The sequence below is a fragment of the Paralichthys olivaceus genome, chromosome 17, assembly GCF_024713975.1.
Source record: "Paralichthys olivaceus isolate ysfri-2021 chromosome 17, ASM2471397v2, whole genome shotgun sequence".
NCBI classification, from domain to species: Eukaryota; Metazoa; Chordata; class Actinopteri; order Pleuronectiformes; family Paralichthyidae; genus Paralichthys; species Paralichthys olivaceus.
The window spans coordinates 4906995-4931362 of NC_091109.1; the positions used below are offsets into that span (position 1 = coordinate 4906995).

The 24368-nt window shown below is 43.3% G+C and overlaps 2 protein-coding genes across 8 annotated transcripts in view; one reads left to right on the forward strand and one right to left on the reverse strand.

Annotated features, from left to right (window-relative positions):
* sulf1 (sulfatase 1) overlaps window positions 1–4910 on the forward strand; it is a 73766-nt gene extending 68856 nt beyond the window's left edge. For 3 of the 6 annotated variants that reach the window (XM_020087694.2, XM_020087691.2, XM_020087693.2), the window contains one exon: window positions 2864–4910. In XM_020087694.2, coding sequence (XP_019943253.1) covers window positions 2864–3795 — 932 coding nt within the window. In that variant the 3' untranslated portion in view covers window positions 3796–4910. Of the gene's footprint in view, window positions 1–1335; window positions 1370–2102; window positions 2154–2863 lie in introns of all 6 variants that reach the window. The other 3 variants (XM_069512545.1, XM_069512546.1, XM_020087695.2) reach the window with 3 other exon arrangements.
* Window positions 4911–6248: 1338 nt separating this feature from the next.
* slco5a1 (solute carrier organic anion transporter family member 5A1) overlaps window positions 6249–24368 on the reverse strand; it is a 35141-nt gene continuing 17021 nt past the window's right edge. For both annotated transcript variants that reach the window (XM_020087506.2, XM_020087507.2), the window contains exons 3-10: window positions 23695–23827; window positions 23391–23608; window positions 17374–17538; window positions 14505–14703; window positions 10946–11105; window positions 10145–10386; window positions 9966–10030; window positions 6249–8706 (exon numbers count right to left, since the gene is read on the reverse strand). In XM_020087506.2, coding sequence (XP_019943065.1) covers window positions 8249–8706; window positions 9966–10030; window positions 10145–10386; window positions 10946–11105; window positions 14505–14703; window positions 17374–17538; window positions 23391–23608; window positions 23695–23827 — 1640 coding nt within the window. In that variant the 3' untranslated portion in view covers window positions 6249–8248. The remainder of the gene's footprint in view (window positions 8707–9965; window positions 10031–10144; window positions 10387–10945; window positions 11106–14504; window positions 14704–17373; window positions 17539–23390; window positions 23609–23694; window positions 23828–24368) is intronic.

Below are 24368 nucleotides of genomic sequence, written 5' to 3' on the forward strand. Positions count from 1 at the left end.
AAAGTAATCTGCTTTAAAGATGACCATATTTCAATTGAGTTAGAAGAACATGAAATAATAATTTGAGGGGTGGGATGGTTATTCCTAATATTTATTTGTGATTTCATTATAATGTGTTTTGAATCTGTTTCGGTTTCGGTGGTGTGTGTGTGTTTGTGTGTGTTTGTGTGTGTTTGCACAGACTGTATCTGCATGCTGCATGTGTTTGGGGAGTTTCAGGTGGAGGTCGACGAATCATCACTGAGTCTTGTGTGTGTTCTCTGTTGATGTTTGTTTGATGTGTATCTCATCATGACACACACACACACACACTTATGCACACACACTCTGACTTTTCTCTCTCTCAGCCCAGGACCTTCCATTCTGCTGGAATAATACACCCCTCCCCTCACATGTCCATAGCTCCAGTGTTTTGATGTAAAGCCCTCTGCAGTCAGTACCGTTAAAATGAGACCATGTTCCAGTTGTGCGTTTTGGCCACAATCCTCTTTGTGACTCACTTAGTGTGAGAGAGATTATTTGGAGGATGCTGTCATCACGGCAATCGGAGCCTGACATGCACCGCTGTTATAATCAGCCGCAATAATTTTATTTTACGACCAGCAGACCTCTCATTGATGGAGTTGGTTAATAAGTCAATATCTCGATGACCTAAGCTCGTGAGACCCGAGCTGTGGCGTTCGTGTGTGGCACGAAGCGGCTGCATTGTTTATGAATAAAAACTTCATGTCTGTAATTACCAGCTGGAGAGCAGAGCACAGGGGCGGCCAAGCTGCTCTCACACAACTGATTGTGTTTCAGTGCTGGCACGGCGGACTTGTCAAAACCATGCCAACACGTCACATAGCAGCTGAAAATCTCTTACTCTCACTGGCTGCCCGCGCTCGGGGGACGACGCCTGCTCCCCGGACCAGTGAAAATTGCTGTTGTGGTTACACCAAGTGATGTTTTGGTTGGAGAAATAGATTATTAGAATTTAACCGTGGGGTGAAATGGATCGAGCAGTCACTCGCATCTGTTTGTGGTGTTTCACTTGAAACCATGATTATCACCTTGTGTGTTTTGCTTCGAAGGGGAAACCCAGTCAACCTCTCCGAAACACAAACCACTTCACTCCGATCGCTCCTTATCTCTCCATTCAGCTCCGATCACACAATCTTCTCCCCCTTGTTCTCTTCATTCTCCTCCCTCTGATCATGCAATAATCGCATTTCTCCATAGGCAGTAGCAGCCGTGCATGAAGAAATCTCCAGTGTGAATGATCTTTTTATTTCCCTCCCCACGTCTCCCTGAATCAAAGCATTAACAATCGATTGCTTCTATTTTTCCGATCAGGAGGTAAAGATGGAGGAAGCTATGAGCCACACAGGTATCCACCCAATTTTATTTTATCTTCAGTGGCTTTTTTTGTTTAACAACCTGCATGGCCCTGAACTGCCTCATTATTATTATTCCCACTAATCCATCCATCCATCCGTGGAGTGCCGGCGCTTGGTCTGATCTGTGGCTGCATGCTGGGGACACGCTAACAACTCAGCTACAAAACGTTTTGTTTTTCATGAAAGCTTCATTTGTTGTCATATCTGTGCCTTCACCTTCATCTGCCGTCTTCATGAAAGAAGCATTTCAAACATTTTGTGCCTTTTCACACCTTTGCTTGAGAGTGCAGCATTTAGCGCAGTTGCCAGTGTTTCAAAATGGATTTCAGTTATTCTGAACGTAGCATGGTTTAATAAAAAACCAGGACATCATAAAAGGGAAAGGTGCTGAAATGTGCATCTACTTGAGATCAACCTGAGCATCAAGTGCACGTGAATGACAATGCATGATACCTATCACCCCCCCACTCATGCATCACATTCCACACAAAAGGAGTTTGACGTTTCTGTGGAAACGAGATGATTTTCTTTCTTGTTTTCCCCAAAACGTCCAACTGCTTTTTTTAACGTCACCCTCCATGCCACCAATAAACAGTCATCACATTAGCGTGACACTCTCGCACATCCGCTCATGGCCGCCAGCTAGTGGTAGAACGGACACTTGAGTTGCCTGTCCCTCCCACTGACCTTTTCTGACCTCTGTTTCTGGCACCCGCTAACCAGGCGGCAGCAGCACCGAAAGTGGTCAAAGAGGAGACCGAGCCTCTCCGTCCTGTGAGTCCCTGAGCCTGTGTCGACCATCTGTAGCTGCAGTAGTAGTACAGCTCACCTCACAGGGAAAGCTGAACAAACGTGGCATTGATTCTTCTTTCTCCTCGGTTTTTAACTTGCAGACATCAAACTGAGCCAGACTCTGATTTGTAGCCTTTCGCTGAAGCCACTTTTCTTTTTATTTGCTTCTGTTTCTGAACTGTCAGTCTCTTTATTTTTCTGGGGGTACACCGTTCATCAGCAGACTCCTTTTCTTTGCTTCTAAACATCTTGTTTACCTTTTTTTTGTCTTCTCCACTGTTCTTTTTTATTCTTCTTTTATTCCAGGTGGCCCGACTTTGCATTTCAATTCAGTTCAGGCTTCTCGTTAACTTTGCCCCGACGTTTTTTCCTGTTGAGCTTAGCGTGTTAGCCTATGATGATGGATCTTTAAATATTTTTCTTTTCAGTCTGACTCTTTAATGTGAATTTCTAAGGCAGCATGTGTTTGCACTACTCATGGCTTGAGCTTTATGTGGATGCTGTGTTTACATAGTTTATCTAATGCTCCTTTCAAGTGTGTGTGTGTGTTTTGCTTGGGGCCTCAAACCCCATGCAGCTGGCTTCTTTACTGCGAGGCGGAAGCAGGGCATTACTGCATGCTGTGTGTGTAAACGAGGAGATTGTCGTCTGTTCCGATCCTCACACTCCTCTTGTTTCTGTCTCTCCGGCAGCACACAGCCAATATGGGACGGACGACAGGGTTAAACTGCCCAACCTGACGGACGAGGAGGTGAACTGGCAGGGACTGGAGGATCTGTATAGCATAAACGAAAGCCTTTATGAATGTAGGCCTGACTACAGCCCCAGCCCAGACGACTGGGTCAACTTTCAGAAGGATGTAGATAATATGTTTGCACTGCGACACGTTTTTAACAAATTCAACCGAACCCATAAGCTCGACAACTCCACCCTGCCAGAGCTGGGCTCCGGGGCCGGGGGTGGAGGCTTTGACGAGGGCAGCGGAGGAGAGTTGGTCTCAGCCAGCGATGTCTGGCCGGGCCCGGCCACGGAGGCTCGCCTCACCACCCCCACCCCCAGTGAAACACCACCCACACCCAGGCCCGCGCCGGAAAGGAAACTGGATTCTGTTGTCAACGACCTTCCCGAGAGGGTCGCAGACAGACCCGGGGTGTCGGCAAAGTCGACGCCACGAGTGGCAGCATCATCATCAGGTCCGAGGAGAGACGAGGTCATCTTGCAGAGCGACACGTGGGCGCAGCAGCTGGAGGAGATCGAAGGAGACGTGTTCAGCGGGAACGGACTGACGGAGCTCGAGTCCCGGCATGACAACCAGCTGGAGCCCGGGCTCGGCCACGTGGAGGTGAGCGGCCCTCTGGGTCTCGGCCTGGGCCTAGACCCTGAAGAAGAGGAGGACATTTTCCAGGCACAAGGCTACCTCCCTCTCTCCCCACAGACACTGAAGCCCGAGGTGCAAGCCAGCACCACCGGGAGCCCCCCCACCACACAGACTAGCACCACACAGACTAGCACCCCGCAGAGCGTCGGGGTGGTCCTGCAGGTGCTGCCTCAGTCAGCGCTGCCCCTCACCTTGGACTACGAGGGCAGCGGCTCTCTGCCTCAACCCTCCAATCAAACCCTCTGAGGGCAGATGCGAGCGCCGGCCAATGAGCTGCCGGTCGCCACAGAGACACGGTGATTGCGAGATGAGCTCGCCAAGAGAAGCGGCGAGCGATGCCACCTCAGTCAGTCAGAGTTGTACAATGAGTATTAAAATTATTGTTTATTTTTTTACAGGTGCCTACATTGGAATAAACAGTGTTATGTTTTCTGTTTTTTTAAAATATATATTTAGAAGAGAAAAAGCCTTAATGCAGCTAAACGTTAGTGTTGGGAGAATAAATGATTAAATCCATACAGATAACACCATTGACGTTTTTATGAAAAACGAGTGGGTGAGTGAAACGTCTGCATGGATGATTAGCATTAGCATCTCTAAAGAATCTATTAATCATAACGCTGCCCCGTCAGAATAGTAACCACTCTAGTTAACGGCTAAACTGACCCCAAATGCACTTTTTAACATTTCCACACTGTCACCCTCTGTCTGTCACGACTGATACTTTCAAAACCAAGACAAGAACTTTCACTTCAGAAAATCTAAAGAATCAACATAACATCTGATTTACTATTATTTTATTGTTTTAACCCTTTTCATATAGGAATGTTTTTTTAGCCTTTTGTTCATATGGCAATAATAGGATCACACACAGACTTTAGACAATCAACAGTCGACCAGCTGCAACAAACATCTGGCCCTCTGATGACGGGCACCGCTCACAGCATCATAATTTAAAATGAGAATATTAATCACAAATGCTCACACAATCACCAGGGGATAGAAAACATCATGTAACTTTTTTTTCCCATCAAGTGTCACGTTGTGCTGTTTGACGTCGTGCTTTGATAATCCAGAGTATAGAGTTGCACAAGGCAAATTCATTTTGAATGTAAATGTGCAGTCCCATCAAACTGGTTATACGACATCACATCACTGTGTCAGTGAAATACTGAGTGTTGCATTCATCTGAGGGTGTAATTTTATAAAGTTTTCTGCCAGTGACATCTGTAAAAAGCTAACTGAGATGTGCGTTCTGGTTAGAAACGCTAAACCTTGACGTTGTGTGTAGATGTTAGAACAACTCTGGTTTCAGGAAAGCCATGACGCTGTTAAAGAAATAAACTCTTTCCTTCTTCCTAGTCCTGTTTCCGCCTCAAGTGTTTTCCCACCGCACGATACAATAAATTCAATCAGACGGGTCATTTTTTTCAGTTTTTTTAATGACAAATATCAAGTATGCAAGGCATTTGTAAACCAAGTGTTCACAAACATCCATCAGACTTCTGCTCCTGAGGAACACAAAGCGCTAAGAGCTCGACTTTCTGCTTCTGTTCTTGTCCAGGAAATTCACCTTCAGTTCAAACGCTGACCAGAGGAGAAATGTGTTAAAGTGATTTTTACAGTCGACCTGAAGTCGCCTGCATCAGTAGTCGTAGGGATCCAGGCGTCGCAGGACGCTGGATTCCAAAGTAGTAGTTTTACAGTACAGAGTCAGACAGCCGTAAGTTTAGTGTGTCCAACGATCAATGCGACGTTTCAGGATGATTCTCTAACCTTCCCTGTAAAAAGCAAAATGTTTAGTTTACCTTATTAAAGGAAGGGTGTCATTGACAAAAAAACAATGTTGACCCATAACTATGGTCACAGAAGTTTACTATCTCAGAATTCCCAATAGAGTTTTACATTTACATCCTTAGAATTGTTTTTTAAATGTGCCACCAATTTCTTATTAGCAAACTTTCAATTAAAATGAATTCATTTGATTTTAATATAAAGCAACTGTATTAGATTCTATCCTCCCTCACATCAGAGGAAATGCTCCCTTTTAAAAAAAACAACAATTTGCCACAGATTTCATTTAGATACTTGATTTATCAAAATTTTTAAACACAGAAAAATGCAAAGTTACCACCTCTTTGATTTCTTTACAGTCGTCGTCAACAGGAGAGTAACTATAAACAAATTAGAAGATAATCTTGTTAATTCAGAAAAATGTTACTCATGAAATTCTGAGATAATAAACTGATGAATTCAGAAAAAAGGGCAAACATTTTTTTCCTCAAGTGAATGCTTCTGTAGATTTCACAGGTTTACACACTTCTTTTTTCCAAGATGTTTAGAGGATCAGAAGAACATCTGTGCATCTAGTGAAGGGAATAAAAGTTTAATTTCAAGGAAAGCTCCGGATGTTTTTTGGGCTTTTCCATTATCGCTGGACTTTGTTTTCAGCTGCAGAAGGAAGGAAAGAGAATCGTTACAGATATAAGGATGTTTTCGGGTCGTTTACGTCAGCTTTTAAATGTACTTCGTTGTGCAGTCCTCTTAATGGAAAATAATACATTGCAATAACCCCCCCACCCATACACACACACACACACACACACACACAAACACACACACACACACACGGTATAATCTGAACTCAACCCTGCTCCATGAGAATAATACTGCTCAGGCACCGCGAGACAAATCCAACGTTTGTTTTTTTTTTTTGTAGCTTAAAGTCTTTATTTTTTCTTTTTAACTACAATGTGGAGGGTTAGTTCATAAATATGCTTCTAACTATGAGTGAGCTCTATAATATGCTTTGTTTGTCAATATTTACACGATGATCACTTATAATGAATACTTCATTTGAGGTACTAAGTCACGATTAATACTAAAATTAGTCGCCGCCGATAAATTAACTTAACCCGGCAGAAGAAGAAGAAAACTTGAAACTTGGCCAAAAATTATTACATTTTAAAATGAATTCACTGCATCGAAATGTTTTATTTGCAAACTTTTAATAATTAAAATGAATTCGTACGGATTAGAATATAAAATACAGTAACTTTATAGGACTTCTAACCTTCCTCACAACAAAATACTCCCTAAAATGATTTTTAAATACTGTGGCACAGATTTTATCTATTTATTTATCAAATTTTTTAAACACAGAAAACGGCAAAGTTAACGCGCCTCTTTTTATTTCTATTTCTTCAATCTTTGCTTCAACAGGAGAGCAAATATATCAGATTATTTCTAGCCCGAGGTAAAAGGAAATAATTCCTCTCAAACATGGCGTCAGGAAACAGCTCTGATCTGAACACTGAATTTTGTGTGGAGCCAAATTTTAAAATTGGATTTAATCACATAGTTGGCAGAGGAAAGCAAAGATGGCGGCTCATCTTAAGCTCAGGGAAACTAAAGATCTAAACTCAGTGCAGTGATTAAGTTTTATAATCCCACATGTCATTAAGTCCAGCAGGTCTGACAACAGCAACATTCACTGGCCTTCACACAATCATCTTTCTGTCCACTAGAGGGCACCAAACACCCAGGAACTGAGTTATTGTCAGATAAACTCTGCTGTTAAACGTTGGTCTGTTTCATTTATATTATTTATTCTATTTTAAAGCCTTTAAAATGGAGAAGCCGTCACAACACGGAGCCAAAATGATGCATTTTATAAATTGAGTGTTGCAGTAATCTGGCTACGAATTATTAGTTCTAGAAAAGGTTGTGTGTGAGATCTGTGAAGATTTGTTTTCTCCTTTCCAGGTTTGTTCACATCTGTAGGACGAACAGTAGCTTCAGCACACGCTCAGAGCTCCTGTTTGGCTAAATATTACAGTTCACGACAATAACGTAGTACGACTGACAACATCGGAGTCAGTAAACGCTGTACCGTCGGTGCATGTCGGCTTTGAGCTACATGGTTACCTTGCCAAGGCGAAAAACTTCGACAGCCGCGACTCACGAAACGCTGAGAGAAACAAAGCACGAGGCTGCAGCTCCACTGAGACGACAGTGACTGGCTTCATGGTGGCGAGCAGTTACCCTGGTAACTAGCTTTGTGTTTGTGTACTGTACTGGCCGAGGCAGCCGGAGAGGCACTGTTACAAAAAAGAAAAACGCGTTTGTCGTCTTTGGAGATGCAAACGACACGTGTTCACCAGACAAACCAGGAATGGCTCAAATACAAGAGAGAGAGGGTCTGATATGTTCAGACAGTGAGGAGAGGATGAGGTGATGATGTGAGAAGAAGAAGAAGAAAGAGGTACGGAGACAGAGGGAGCTGTACAGTACTGAGGAGGACGAGCTGTACACAGGATCTTGCATAGTACAGGTTTGTCTGTTGTGCTTTAGACGCCGTGTTGATCATGTGACTGAGGTTTGAATGCCCCGCCCTTTCACAGTAGCACCATGTGATGTCTTTGCATCATGCATCCATCCTTTAAGTGGACGTGTGACCGTCTGATGATCTGCTCAGAGTGAATCTGTCAGTTTCCTGTTATCATAGCGGCGATGAGCAGCCCTTTACGTGTGGTGGGCGCACCTGCGTCTCCGCCTGTCGGTCCTGCAGCAGCGCTGGAGCGCCGCCCTTGTGTCTGGTTGGTGTAGAGCAGACAGGGAAGGATGCAGAGACACTAAACAGGAAGGCACATATCACTATGAACCCCCCCCCCCCTCCGCAGGAAGGCTTGGCATGCTCTCAGACATGGGCGGAGCCTCTGTGGTGGTGTGGCAAGAGGATGGGCGGGGTTATTGCTTTGAGGGCGTTGCCAGGGCAACTGAGGCTGCTGTGGCCACGGTTGAGCAGCAGGGCGGTGGGAGGGTCGGGCCGAGGCGGGATGAACACAGGGCAGGAGCGGGTGCGGGCGTGGCTCTTTTGGCCGCCGGCGTGGCAGATGAGCTCACTGACGGTGCCCAGCGGAGGCAGGTGCTGGCGCCAGCGCTCGGCCCGGTCCTCCTTGTGCTTGATCGAGTACCAGGTGAGGAAGATGAAGATGAAGCCGACGAACTTGAGGCTGGCGGCCAGGCCAAAGTAGACGAAGCGGAAGGAGGTGACGTCGTACTCCCAGCAGGAGCCGTGCACGCCGCAGTCCTGCTGCCACAGCATGCAGGTGGTGTCGATCACAGCGCCGAAGTAGATGGGTGTGGGGATGTAGGCTGAGGAGAGACAGAGAAGTTTAAATAAGTCTGGTAAACTTTGATTGTTGCTTATCTAGTCTTTGATTTTTAATAAAGATAAATACATAAATCCCCAGTTTCGAATTTCAATTGTATTTAATCAAAAGGTCTGTAAACATAAAAGAAAGTGTGAAAGTGAGAGTTTGCTGTTGATGAACCTGTTTCCAGAAAATTCAATAGATAGAATATTGTGTTAAATCTTTGCTTAAAATTTGCCAAGTTCAGAATTAGAATCAGTTTAACATCCTCAGTGCACATTGAATTATTTCCTATTGCTTAAAAACAGAAAAGTACTTTATCTACTTTTACATTATCTTTAAAACACGATGCTATAAATGATACATAGTTTATACTGTGTACTAATTAACAGAGACACAGAACATGAATGTAGACTGAAAATGCTGCAGCATCACCACTAGGTGGCACTATTTACTTTACTAAAGAGCAGAGACAGGTCTGATTCACCTACAACATATTATTAAAGACATTTAAAAATATTTGATGAAATAAACAATATTTTAAATCACAGCTAAATGATGTTAATTTTGAATCAGCATCTCTTCATCAATATAACAATGTGATTCGTACATTCATTATTACAGCGCTGATGTTCAGGATTGCATCAGCTTCTGTAGGTTTATATAATGAGTCAATAACAGCAGATTCAGACAAATTGTTTACAGTATCACACACACACACACACACACACACACACACACACACACACACACACACGTCAAAAGCGATGTGACGGCTTTACGGTCACAGTCATACCAAAAAAATGAGAAACATGTCAGGACACAGATTATTAACCCTCGAGCACTTTTCTGCAGCCACCAAGACTAAAGTTCACTGAGGACGACAACAACGCTGCATTCCTGCTCTCTGTGAAACTGTGCATTTATTCAAGCACAAGTGAGGGAGCGAACGCAGGAGGTAAAAATTAACTGCACTTTAAAACAACCTGGAAAAACTTTGAGAATACAAGAATCCTGAAAAACTGCCACTCTGGGCCAAATCCTTGAGCAGCTCGAGAGGATATTTAAAATACAAATATTGACAAATCCACTGCAGATACATCACATTACACCCTTTGTGATTTCTGAAAAACTACTAATCTTTATGAACAAAGCTGACTCAACAACACAAAGGATTTCAAGAGGTTTTATTCTGATTGACGAGATTGCAACAAACAGTGGGTGTTTCTATTATTAGTGTAAAAACAGTCAGGAACTTACCAAGAGTTCGGAGCAGGACAAACTGCATCCCAAGAGCAAAAGGCCTCTCCTGCTCATCAACAGACCTGAGAAAAGACAAAGGTAAGGACTCCCATTTGCCAAATTGTAGATATGTGAGGGAGAAAACCTTAATTGAGTCCAGACACCATTAACAGTCAATGAGTCAGGGTGTCCCTTACCTGAGTGTAACGATGATGGCGGAGGGCTGGGCACAGGCGGTGATGAGCGTGACGATGAAGAGGAAGATGAGGAAAGGGATGAGTGTGTTGCAGGTGCGGTCGCACTTCCCTGACACAGCGTAGCCGTTCTCGTTCAGGTACGTTTTGACAATGACCAGCTGCAGCTGGTTGACCTGCCCACCGGAGGACGGCGTGATGACCTGTCTGCTCTGCACGCAGCCGCAGTCGGTGTAGTTTCTGATCTGTGGACACAAACAACATGAGTCAATCCAACCGTCCTCTCACACTAAAGACTCTGAAGCTAACTCCCTTAAAAAGACTATGATTATTGTAGTGTAACACACACACACACACACACACACACACACACACACACACACACACACACACACACACACACACACACACACACACACACACACACACACGTTGGGTGGAACCAGCCCTGTGTCGCAGTCAGTGATCTGGACGAAGAATCGAGACATTTTCTTTCCTCGTGTTATCACAATTTCCTGTCTGACATTGTTGTGGAGTCGGACACTTCCTGTACTTTCAGAGCTTCGGGAGGAGAAAGTACAACAACGGCTCTTTGTGTTTACTTCATGATTCGTGTGCTAGTTCTCCGAAACCATTTTCACCAGTCATTTCCTTTTCTATTGTATCTGATCCATGAATTAATTTGGTCTAATTATTTATTTGATGGGAAAACAAAAGGAGCGTGAGTGGAGGAAGAAGGTGAATGTGTGTTTCTGCCTGTGTGTGTGTGTGTGTGTGTGTGTGTGTGTGTGTGTGTTAACTCACCCCAGTGCTGTCATTGCCCACAGAGCTGCATCCAGCCAGACAGGGGTTGAAGTAGGTGATGCCGTCGGAGCCACAGACAGGAGCGTACTCGTTAATCCTGCAGCCACAGTTCACGTTGCAACTTCCCGTCAGGTTCCTGTGGGTCATCGTCAAGGTCGGCCTGAACAGACGGAGACAGTGTTGAGAAAGAGGAGGATCAGTCACACACACAACTGAACTTTCACAGGAGACATTTAGCTTTTTCAGTTTTCTTTCCTCTTGTGTGTTAGGTTTGAGGTTTTTTAAAAGTGAAAAAAAAAAACCTCATCAATAGTTCAGCTGACATCACAATGCCCCTTTATAGAGGCAGCAGATAAAACCAAGGTTGTCAGACAGAGGCTGAACAGAGGAGCTGCAGCAACGGACAGTATGAAGGAAGTGAGGTTTTCTGAACATTAGCGCATTTAAACTTAAAAGTTTAAATAGTTATAACACAAATTAATTAGTCTTTTATTCAGAGAATCTGCAGCACACACCATTTATCTCATTTGTTTTCATTTGTCTTTAAGTTTCAGCTGAGACACAACACGCTTCTTTATAACTAAATCTACTGGTTAACATTAAAATGTACAGATAAGGTTGTTGTTCTTTTATAATTTACACTGTGGAGATGTAATTTCACAGAGATGCTATGTCAGCGACTGCCAGAGGCAGGACATGTTCTGTTTTTATAAACATTCATTTATACTATCTACATCTCCCCCGCCCAAGCGTGGCCATGCTGGGGTGGTAGCACACCATGTAGTTCCAGTAAAACTGAAAACAAGTCTGAGGTGTAATGTGTCACATTTTACACTAAACTTCCCATAAAACCCCAAACTACCTGCTGCAAAGAGCATAACACTTCTAGTGTCCCCACTTCACTTCCCAGCACGGCATCACTCCATAAACTTTTGTTACAGCAGGAAAACAGACCAAGTTAGGAGTTAGGAAATAGGAACATGCCGTGGATATAAAGTGGACGTGAGGCTGACACTGCAATCTTAGCTTCTTATTATTAATCTGCTGCACACAATCCTTTGAATTAGTTGTAATCTGCCCCCCCCCCCACTAGTTTGTGTGATGTGTGATGATAGAAGGATGAGGGGATGAGGAAGTGACACCTCCAGTGGCTCGACAGCCAGTGTGGGAACAGTTGCTCTAAGCAAAACAGCCTGTTAGCTTTCGTCTAAACCAGGAGCAGTGAAGCGAGTCCTGGGTTTTTTCTGGAAAGCTCTGCCCCGACAACACAACAGCCACACACACACACACACACACACACACACACACACACACACACACACACACACACACACACACACACACACACACACACACACACACACACACACACAGACGCATACACACACAGTAATTATTTGCATCATATGAATAGTAACCACCACCAAAACTGAAAATACGTCCTGCTACCTCTTGAACCAGTGAACCGTCATTTTTCACAAGCCAAGAAAATAACACTCTTCCTTGTTTTTTTTATTGGTAGTCAGGGGGGAAGCAAATTTGGGCTTGTCCTGACATAACAGTGTCACATGCCAATCCCTCTGTGTGTGTGTGTGTGTGTGTGTGTGTGTGTGTGTGTGTGTGTGTGTGTGTGTGTGTGTGTGTGTGTGTGTGTGTGTGTGTGTGCGTGTGTGCGTGTGAGGCATCAGCCTTGCTGGAGTTGTGGGCTCACTGCACTGATTGCACATGTCCTTTTCCAGGCTAAACCCCGGCCCTCGCTGAACCCTCCAGATGTTGTCGGAGTGCACAGGCTGCGCTGTATAAAAAACCCAAAATGCAGAGCCAAGGGAGTGAGAGGCTTAATGCGGTTTAGCTATGCACACAATGAACAAGGACAGTATCGGCTAAAAACAAAAATCAATTTTGAAGGTTTTCCAAGAACAAAGATTATAGTTTGTAGACGGACCAATCAGCTAGACACCAGCAAAACTTTGTTTCAGCAGCTTTTCAAGGATACTTCATAAGTTGATATGATCATGGCACTGAAAGGGTTGAGGACATTTGTCATGTCCTTTTGTCCACGGCCTGTCAGCGGGGGAGAGACACGTCTAGACTGGACTGTGAGTACAGGCGAGTGACACAAAGGGTGGGCTTGGGCTAAACATTCCTCATGTGGGTGCTACCAGCCAGTAGTGACCAGTGCGGTTGATAATGAGGAGCCCCACAGGCTCACACGGTCTCGTTGACCCCTCCATAAACAGCGGCTCAAACAAAGAATACAGTTATCAGGGGGTCAGCGACAGGACTTAAAAGGCCATGCTGGCTATTTGGCAAATAATCACTTTGATTAGCTTTGTTATGTGAAGAGTAAATTTCACAGAGGTCTCAGCAGTTTCACCCTCGGGTGTTTCGTTAGATTCCAAGAGGATGTGGATGGTTTACTATTAAAATTATAAGGTTCATCATCAAGTATTTCTAACACCACCAAGAAGATGTTTTCACTTTTGGATTGCACAAATTAATTGAAAGGATTTCTACTAAATTTGATGGCGGGACGGAACATGGGCTGAGAACCAACTCATGACATTTTGGGGCAGATTCCTGACAGGGGGGCGGACACAGGAATTTCTTTTATCACTTTCTTCAGGGTGTTTTTTGACATTTTCAACATTTCCCAGGGAATTCATGGATTACTGTGAAAAAAATCAGGCGTGTTTAGGGGACTGGTGTCAATGAGTGAGTGAAATCTGGGGCAGCCCAACTGAATCTAAGGATTCACTGCACTGAGCATCATTCTAGTTATATGCCGTACTCGTGACTTATCTCTGCAATATTGAACATCTAAATCTTGGTAATGAACGAGAGCACACTAAGAAATTATGTTTGTTATCACATTGCAGTGTCTCATGCATCACCCGGGGTCACTCCACGCCTGCTGCACCCATGTCTGTGCGACTGTGTGTGCAAACAGACGTCCGCTGCACATTTCTGTCCGCAGGGCTCACACATCGGATGTTTGTTAGCTCCGCGGCCTGGCTGCTGATGTGGTGTTTCAGAAATAGAGGTGGCAGAGTGATTCACTGGAGCCACGGGAGCAGATGCCAGCATTGCTAATTAATCACTCGCACTCCCAACACAACGCCACAACACATGAGGATGATGGGGGCACTGACAGTCTCCCAGACCCACACCCACCTCCTCTGTGTGTGTGTGTGTGTGTGTGTGTGTGTGTGTGTGTGTGTGTTTCAGACACATCTTCCAATACAGTCTATGGTTTTTTTCAAATTAAAATAAAACAAATGTATACCTGGCGTCCAAGTACCTCATACATAACAGGACTCAGACAGATATTTGTGTTTGCTCACACAGGATCTTGAGTTCACTCCGTGATAAGATGATATGATCAAGATGGAAGCTAGAATGGCAATTAGTAGAGCCAATACCACCCCAAGGCTTAACAGTCTCCTCAAATTCAATCAAACTGCACCTAATTGTACACAGTCATAGATATCAGTTATCTCAATGTGCCTAATTTGTACGATCTATAATCACTTTTGTTTATTGGCACCACTGTCCTCACCCAGTGGTGTACGGTATGTTGATTCCTCCCAGATTGATGCTCTCGCAGCCCACTATGAAGAGCGTGGAAAAGCAGAGCAGGGACACCCCGCTGCAGATCATGGCCAGCTTGGCCGACTCTCTGGCTCCGAGCTTCAGCTTCTTGATGATGTAGCCCCCCAGCACGATGCCCACGCCGGCGCTGGGTACAATGATCACACCTGTGACATAGATCAGAGAGAATACGAGGGGGTGAGATGGAGGAAACACTTCAGACGTGTTGGAAACAGCACGGAAATAGAACAGATTTGTTAACACTGCATTAATGTACAACTCTAACGCATGACTGAAGAGCAGAATAGAATAGAATGTGATCTATTCTATTTTAATTGGTGTAGTGACATGAATAGTGTTGTGTAAATGCTTGTCTTGTAGAACAAGGATGCATGAAAAAGACACATCAATCTCAATGTGAATTCCCCCCTTAGAATAAATAAATTATAATTATGATAAAGAAAGAGACACCAGAAAATGGCTTTGCTGTAAGAGTGCGACCAGGCTATGCTGGGGGCCACCAGTGAGTCATTTCAGGCAGTTGCAGCGCAGCACATGTGCTCTCAGTCCACTCGAGCTAGTCTAATTGAAAATAAAAAGAAAGGCAAAGCTTGCTGCTGGCAAGCTGGGCTGATCGGGTGGTGGGTGTCATCGGGCAGGAGTGACAGCTCAGGGAGGCTGCACATGGCGGCTTACGAACCCAGCTAAGGGCACTTACGGCTGGGAAACGAGCAAGATAAGGGTCAGTCAGCAGGGGCGGAGGGTTGTCAAAGACAGGGGATGAGCAGAGATGTGATCCAAGTATACAGAAATGTCATCTGGCTTCTCCCTCTGTGTGTGTGTGTGTGTGAGAAGAACATGAAGAGAGGGCAAGGGACAGAGATAGAAAAAGTGTCTCTTTGAATACGCCCAGTGAGAGCAGAGCATCAGACAGCTGTAGCATATTATCCTGTAATGCATGTTTCTCTACTAAAACCTTGTGCTTTCTGAAGGATTAAACATATACATGGCCAAACCAGATATCATATGACAGTGAGATAAGGTGCACACACACACACACACACACACGCACGCAGTTGTGTCGTGTAAAATGCCACATGAGTGATTTACACATTTTATCTGGATTAATAGCTATGTTGTCATTATGCAATGATTTATCTGCTAAGTGTGTGCATGACAGAGATCCTCTCGCAAACGACTCCCAGGACAAACTTCAGTGTGGCTCATGATCATCGACCGCGGCTTTTGGACAGAAGAGACAGAACAAAACATCAAAGACATAAGAAAAGATAACTCCTGACTTGGTCAGTCCATCTGGACGCTCTGTGCTCTCATCAGCAGGAGGAAACTCTCCCCTTTCTCTCCCAGCAGCTTGGCATCATTTGGGTAACCATAGCAACCACGCCACCCGTTTGCCCTTACCCTTGTATCCTGGCAACAGGCAGATGAGATGAGGCAATGACATTGTGTATGTGGGGGTGTTTTTACATACGTGTGTGTGAAGAAACCACCATGTTAACCAGCACACACACACACACACACACACACACACACACACACACACACACACACACACACACACACACACACACTTTAAAACTTTCAAAGCCATAATTGAGTTTTCAATCAATCCTCTCTGTCATAATCCTGACACCAGATTAGTTGTGTATTAGCACCACTGGCTCAGACAAGACTCCAGGATTAAGATGGTTTCTTTGTACACCCTACATGTGTGCTGCACACATTACAGGCAGAGTGACGCGTGTGTGCGTGTTCACATGACCGCATCATGATGAATGCGTCTCCTGCAGTCAGTGGATGTAAAGGAAGCTTATCAGTGAATCAAAAGTCTGTGAGACTCCATGACTCATAGCGCTGCCCTCCAACCGTGAATCAATGAGTGCACATGGAAAGGTGAGAATAAATGTGATCTTAAATAGATACGGACTAATGGTGTGTACAGCTCATGCTGATGTATCATTTAGAACCCAGTCAAAGATCAGGTCACATTAAATGAACATTAAAAAAAGCAATATATCCATTAAAATGATATTTTTCAACAACTAATATACACATGTCAATACTTTACATCCAGGCTTTGACTTGATTCTCACAATAATGATGATATATTCACTGTATCTAATAGAAGAAAAATCTGTAAGCCAGGGGAACACATTTTAATTTACATTTTCAGCTGTTTTGCCTGATTGATTTGACATTTCACACATTTTCAGGGACAATTCAATTAACCCATGAGAAGGCAACTAAAAACACCTCCTTCCTAAAATAGGTTTGATCTTTTTAATTGTTAACCTAAAGAGGTAGATGATCTAATTTTCTCCATCCAAAACTAAACTGCTTTTCAACAATGCCTTTATTGATTAGTCAGTTACTACTAGTTCCTGCTTTTGAAATGGGAGCATTGGCTACTTTTACACATTTTATATAATTGTAAATTGAATATTATTGTGTTTCTGAAGCCATCATCACAAGCCATGGATTATGTCTTCTATGGGAAAGTGTAATATAACACTTATGCATACGTAGTTGATTTGTTTTCCGTCTAACATGCAGCTTCATGTTATCATCGCATCCCACTTTATTGTTTTCAACCAACACTTTATTGCTCATTGCACATGTTAAAGAATCTCTTATCGTTGGTTCCCACACATCCTTGGTGGCAGCCCACAGGGGACAGAGACGCCACTGACTCACAAGACAATTAAAATACATCCGTGAAGAATTTTAATAACACACACAGCTGTGGAGGCGTGAAGCATTTCACACCTGACTCTTTACAGTCATGATGACAGCACCAGTAACAACGAGAGACTCACCGGTGTAGATGCTGGCATTGGAGGCGGGGATGCCAAACTGAGACTCAATAAATTTTGGGATGAAGGTGATGAAGGCGGTGACGATGGCACACTCTGCCGTGTAGGACAGGCTGACGAACAGGAAGGTCATGTTGCTGAGGATCCTCAGTGCTGCCTTGGGGAGTTCTGTGGGAGGGGTACAAGACAGAGCGCCTCGTTACGATGGTGGTGTAATTAACACACAGTCAGTCTCTACATTTGTCACTCACTTCCACACAAACTGAACTTGATGGAATCATCTTACCGGAAAAATGTAATTAACCTGTAACCCAAATAAAACTTGTGTAGTAATTACCTGGGGTAAAAAATAGACCATCTTTAAACGCCACTGAAACACACGCTCACATTCAAACATGCACTCAGCCTTGTCTCATTACATCTGGATAAATATCCTTGTTTCACACATGAATGCAGACGCAACTAACAAGACACAAACATGCAGCTGCTCTTCTCTGCAAAACACTTTCAGATTATTTATGAACACAATCTAAACATTGACAGTGCCTTTTAATTACTCATCTGTGCTTGTTGTGGCCTAAATCCCGTCAAGCCTTTTGCTCCATAGCTGCACGATGCAAGTACATATGTAGATCATGTGGTTTTATGCTGCAGGCGCAAAACAAACCAAGCTCTGCAAATCTAGCCTGAATGCCATCGCCCTTGTTTCATCACAACAAGGACAAACATGCCCTTTACATGTACTTGAGGACGGTGTCCATACGAGTAGGTCGCCATGATGCAGAATGCCCTCTCCTCCTGTCACTCAAAAGTTACGCTGTCAAACTTCGAGGACGTTACTGTTACCGGGCAGATTTAAACTACTTCATCTCGGCAGAGGCTGGAGGAGCAATTGATCGCAGAGATACCGCTCAGATGTCACTTCCTCTTCATCCGAGGAAAAGCAGTGCAGAATTATTTTCCTTAACAGGAGCTAATGGGGATCAGCATCTCACTCACAGGCACATCAGCCAAGCAGGTGCTTGCTGTCATAGCAACATAGCTGTCATCCCAGTCCAACTGCTATCTCCTGAATAATGTCAACCTTGATCCATAAACTCTGTAACGTGTTGAAAAACAGGATATGGCCATTTTTATTCCGAAATAAGCAAAATAAATAAAAATGATGCTTAAAGTGGCGTACATTTTTAAATTCGAGAGTTGTGGTAGAAATCTGCAGCATATCAATAAGGTTTAAACAGCAAGCTGCACCCGCCTCCCATTTGCCATAGCTTATAACATACAGATATCTGTAACGTCATTTCGCCAGGTCATTTCGGCAGATCAAATTAAAGCTATCTCAATTTATCTTTAATTTAAATTAATTTCAAGTTATCAATAACTGGACAATAGATATGTACAATTAAATTATGACAATTCCAGTTTGAGGTAAATATATTCAAGATATCTTTGTCATTGTCTATAACTTAATTTAAGATATCTAAAAAGGACAATGTACATGTCTTTAAAGAATTAAAGATATCTTGAATTTAAATGAAAAATTATGCTTTAAAATAATCTAATGAAAAATACCTTCTGCAATCTGACCTTGTGTCCATGGCTGAACCCGAGGACTCGTATGCAGTCAAAGTGATACGACAAACATGTAAAAAGTGCATGTCTACGTGTTTTATATCAGAATGCCAAACATCTATCGTCACCTGTCCTTTCTGTAAACCATCATCTCATGGGGCTCTGAGGCATGTGCACCAGACTGTTGAAGAATTGTTTTACTGTATTTTGTGCCTTGCATCAGAAAAGTTCTCCCTCTAACGTCCTTGCCAGAGGTACAAGGTTGCAGAAGACACTGTTCTCTGGTCACTGGTGCATAAAATCTCCTGCATCTCAACAAGGCTGAGGTATAAGATTTCAGGAACAGTGTGACAGAATGGGGATCTCTGCAATCCACAGGGACCTCGGATTCAAGCTGCTGCTTTACATGAGGAGGAGGGAGCTCATGTAGGCAGGGCTGATTACTGTGGGATGTCCTGAGGAAAATCCAGGACATGCTGCAGGGACGTCATGTTCAAACTGGCCCTGAGCTGGAGGAAGCTGCAGGTGTAGTAGATGTTTGGTTTGTTCTGTTGCCCTGTTTACATCCATGAGCACAACACTGATGCCAGAAAAGGTATCGGACTGAAAAATCAAATGATTCATATAATATCAACAAAGACCACGGCCTAAGTGATTCATATTTTCAGATGAAAGAAAGATTTTAAAAACCCAGAAGCCAGGACAGCTCCCTTTTTTGAAAAATAATTATTATAATTATTACTTAAAGAAGCAAGGTCACTTGTGTACCCGCGCAGATGCTTTATTCAAATGAATCTGCTCTATGGCGTCAGAAACACTTTGTGTCGACTTCCCTTGACCTAGACTGTCTGTTGGATGAAAGATGGAGGATGGCAACCAAAAGAAGCGTTTTACAGTTTTTATAAGGAAAATATTAGTCAGGTTTTATATTTTATCATGAAAGTCTCACTCTTTTGTTCCTTATCTGCAGCCCTTTCTTTCTCACTGTTAATCTGTGTGGTCTTTCATAGGCTCCACACACACAAAAACATTCAACAGCACAAAGTTTGTACCTCTCAAAAACTGTCCATTTGTCATGTGTGTGTGAGTGAGTGTGAGGGCAGATATTAAACCGTCATAAGGGCGTCATGGGCGCTTTGTTTGGCACAAAGCAGAGAAAGAACAAAAGAAAAGGAGGAAGTGGTTGAGTGGATGATTGCCGCCTTTTATTTGGGAGGTTATTACAAAGCTGGCTGGTCTAACTGACTGGCAGGCTGCCTTGATTTGGGGATAGCCGTCTCAGCGCTAATTCAGTTAATCTTGTTGTAGGTGGGGAAATGTTAGCATCTGTCAGTGTTATCCCAGATCAAAAGGTAGGGACAGAATAGCGATGCTAATTATTTCATTCCTGGGGACTTGGGCTGTAATCTTGTCTGGAGGGGGGACAGATGGCGAGGTCCTGTTGACGTCGACAGCAGCTGCTCTCTATCAGACGGACCACTGGCTCGCAGTAGTTGTCACACTTGCCATTTTATTAGAGAGAATTTATTTTATGACTGGGTTGAATTGTTTCAACCATCTGCTCTCTTTTAGAGGAGACAGGTCATAACATACATCATAGTGCTGTTTCGACCCACGATGTTAGAACAGTGTACACTGGGTTTTTATGAATCTGTGATTAGAATAAATAAACGTAAAAGGAAACCACTTCAAACAAATTAACTGTATATTTACCTGCTTCTTGATGATTATATACCGTAGCTAGACTTAACTCTCACTCGTGCTAAATCTTTAATTAAATTGATCAGTTAATTCTGTGTGTGTCACTGCAGGGAACAAACTGGAATCATTTTTATGGATCGTAACTTATTGATTGGTATGATAGATGACCGATTTCTGACAATGACTGAGACTGATCGGTAAACTTTATTAAATGGATCGGTCACACCACGACTGATAGTCAATCTGCTTTGATTGGTATCAGCACTGATCCTGATCTAGCGCATCAGATCAGTGCATCCTCAATCCCACAGCCCATCAGCTATCGTCTGGTTACGAATTAGCCTCTGGAGGCAACAACCAATAATTGGGGACTCCCATCTTCCATTTGTTTACAGTCAGACTAACAACGTGAAACAGGAGACTCAACAATCACTCATATAAAAACTGGACATTAAACTACTCAGTCTTAAATCAAGTAATTTGTCATTTGTACTCATTAAAAGTAAAACTTTTGTCTTACTCCATCTGTGTTTTAAACTCAGCACAGCAATTAATTATAAATAAATATGATTGTGGTAAACGGTATGTGGCTGCAGTTATTAATCTATACCAGCTTAAATTGAATGAAATACAAAATTTGAGAAACACTAATCTTTGCTTTCACGCAGCAGTTGACCAAGGTCTGGAACATTCCATAACCAGAAGTGTGTCCCTCTGATGTGTTGGCAAATTTTCAGTGTTTGCTTGCATTCTGAAGGGCAAAAAAAAAAAAAATGCTTGCTGAAAACAGCCACTTTCAGTGCAGCGAATCTTTCACAAAAAGTGCTGAATTAGTGCTGTGAACACACAGACCTCGATAGAAGGACATGCACAGCACTAAAACACATTACAGATCCAAACACTGAAGTGCCTGCGATGCAAAATTGGCCGTAGTTCGCACAATGGCCTAAAACATCCTGCTGGGACGAGTCAAACAGCAGGAGAGATAGCAGAGACTGAAGAGGCTATAATGCATTCATAGTTTATCTGTTATCCTCTCCATGAGATTAAATCCTGTCTGCATTGCTGTGGGACACATACACAAGCATACATTTATGATTATGCACTCATTTAAATAAATGTTGAAATTCATGATAGTTATTTTTTTCCTGTGAGAGTGTGAGTGCAGACATGCATGCCACTGTTTTTGCTCTGGTGCTCAGTCTGTTTGCTCCTGTGCATTGAAACATGACCGAACTCCCCCGAGAGCTCATTTAAGAGAGCGAGAGAGATAGCTGTCTGCCAGAGAGAGAGAAGAAATGAGACGAGAGATAACTGGGAAACACTGGAGCAGGCTCATCGGCTCATCCAGGGGACTCTCCCACAGAAAACTATGAGATTCCTGGTGTATCTGGCTCAGAGATGACATGTATCAGAGGAGTATAAGTACAAGTAGTTACTTCATGAAACACCATCTCCAATTTCATTATTTTCTGTATTTTTTCTAGCTGAATGAGGCAAAGTGTAATTTATATCCATATCTATGGATGACACTTCTCCACTTCCAACAAATATGAAGCTATAATATTGCATGTAATGTTGCCACAATCTTGTGCTGATTATGTTATTTGGAACCAGAGTGTGCACAGAAGTGATTTCAAGGTCCCAAAGAAAACAATCACCAGTCAAATTTCAACTTTCAACTGAAGTTTAAATTTGATTTTAAAGCATCAAATAACTAATTTAAACTAAACTTATTAGAAACATTAGCACTTGAACATACATCAGTTCAGTGTGATGAGAACTACCTAAAATGATGGAAGCCATCTCTGAGAAAATATATTTCACATTCTTTGACTATTTACTTTGGTCCATGTCCACTTATATGGAAGAGCTTGGGTTTGTGACCTATACTGCATCCAGCCACCAGGATGAAATGTATGATTTGGCCTTACATTTGGGAGCTGTCATGTCATCCATCTTTAAATACACGCTATTGTCTTGACTCATATGACATTCATAGTGCAAATAAAAGGTGATACTGTAATTTAATGACTTTTAATATATGAGATCTTGAGTTATGGCCAACAACATGTGAGGTTACAGTAATCTTGACTTTTGACTACCAGATGTCCAAGTGGACAATAGTGCCAGAAGCAGTGAAATACCTTCCAGGGATTCCTGATATATTTCATTCACAATAATTGGGATGAAGCAGAGGTCACAGTGACCTTGACCATTGATATATAACCACTTAAATCGAATCACTTCAACTTCCCTCCTGCATTCTGTAGATAATGTCTTCACAGGAATGAGACAGATGGACAACAGAAAAACATAATTCCTCTGGGCATGGCTGTCAAAGTGTGGAGGCATGAAAACATTCCGTCCTTTACTTAAAATCAAGGTTGCAAAGCTAAAAACCAAGTCTTGAGCTGACAGCAATAATGAGTGACCTCTGGCTTTGTTAACTTTTCATTCAGTCAGGTAAATAGAAGCCACTGTGCAGTAAACCTGCCCATGTTCACAGTGAATTACTTGCTTCATTAGGCAACTGTGTGGACAACCACTTTCATCATCAATCAATAAGACCCTTTACAGCAGATCTCAATGGAGCTTCCACTTTTAGATAAGATGACCAATCCCAGCCATTGATTGGCTTATGGGCCAATTATACATCAATAGTTCTCAGTTCCTTTATGTAAGGAACTTGTGACACCCAGGAGACCACATGTGGAGGAGACAGGCTGATTTAATCTCTTCCTCACCTTTGATGTCCTTCCCAAAGCCCATGGAGGAGGAGACGTTCTGGCCTTTGCTGCTGGACTTCTCCTTCATCACGTCATCATCGCTGGATACGTCACCGGGCGAGCCAATCTTTTTCTTCTTCCTCTTTTTGTGGCGAGGAGGCAGCTTTTTGGGGAAGGCAAACATGGGGAAGATGACCAGCAGCATGGCTATGGAACACAGGAGAAAGCCACTCCACCTGAAAGGAAGTAGCAGTAAATAGGTTGTGAAGCAAATAGAGACATGAGTAAATACGCGGTGAGGCGGATGCATGTGAATAGTTACCAGTTGCCAACAAAGCGAGGGTCACTCTGGTCGATGTTCACTACAGTTTTGGGGTCGACGTAGAAGCCGATGAGGACGCCACCCAGCAGGTAGCCAGCTGCAGGTCCCAGGGCGCCCATCACATACATAATGGCTAAAAAAAAAAAAAAAGAACAAAACACAATCAGGAACTTCAATCAATAACCTGCAAGTTTTTCCACCTTCCTAATTAATGCTTTTAAAGACCCACGGTTGAAATCAAACCTGCAGGAACTATTGTCTACCACATTCAGAACACCTGCTCTGAGGTTGGTGATCTCACCACCAGCCCTGAGGTCATTACCCAAAGCTTTTGAAGAATCTCTAACAACCGACCTGAAAGCTCAAGAGGTCTCACGTTGACCTGAGAGCACACCTGCAGCTTACCCGCACCAGCCAACCACAGTGCGAGTGGGAGGCGAAACATTAACTCACAGGGTCTCTAAGATTAAGCCACTGGGGAGAGTCAATCACACTCCGTCACTTTGCCACAGGAAGGGAAAAACTCATTAAAGTTAGATAACCTCAGTTGGACGAGTGGAAAAACCTCCTGCGGACATCCAGCGGAGACTTGAGTCAAAGCCATTTACTGGTTGTAATCAGGGGGCAAACTTTCTATAATTACACCTGGAACATTGCTGCGAGCCGTGAAGGGT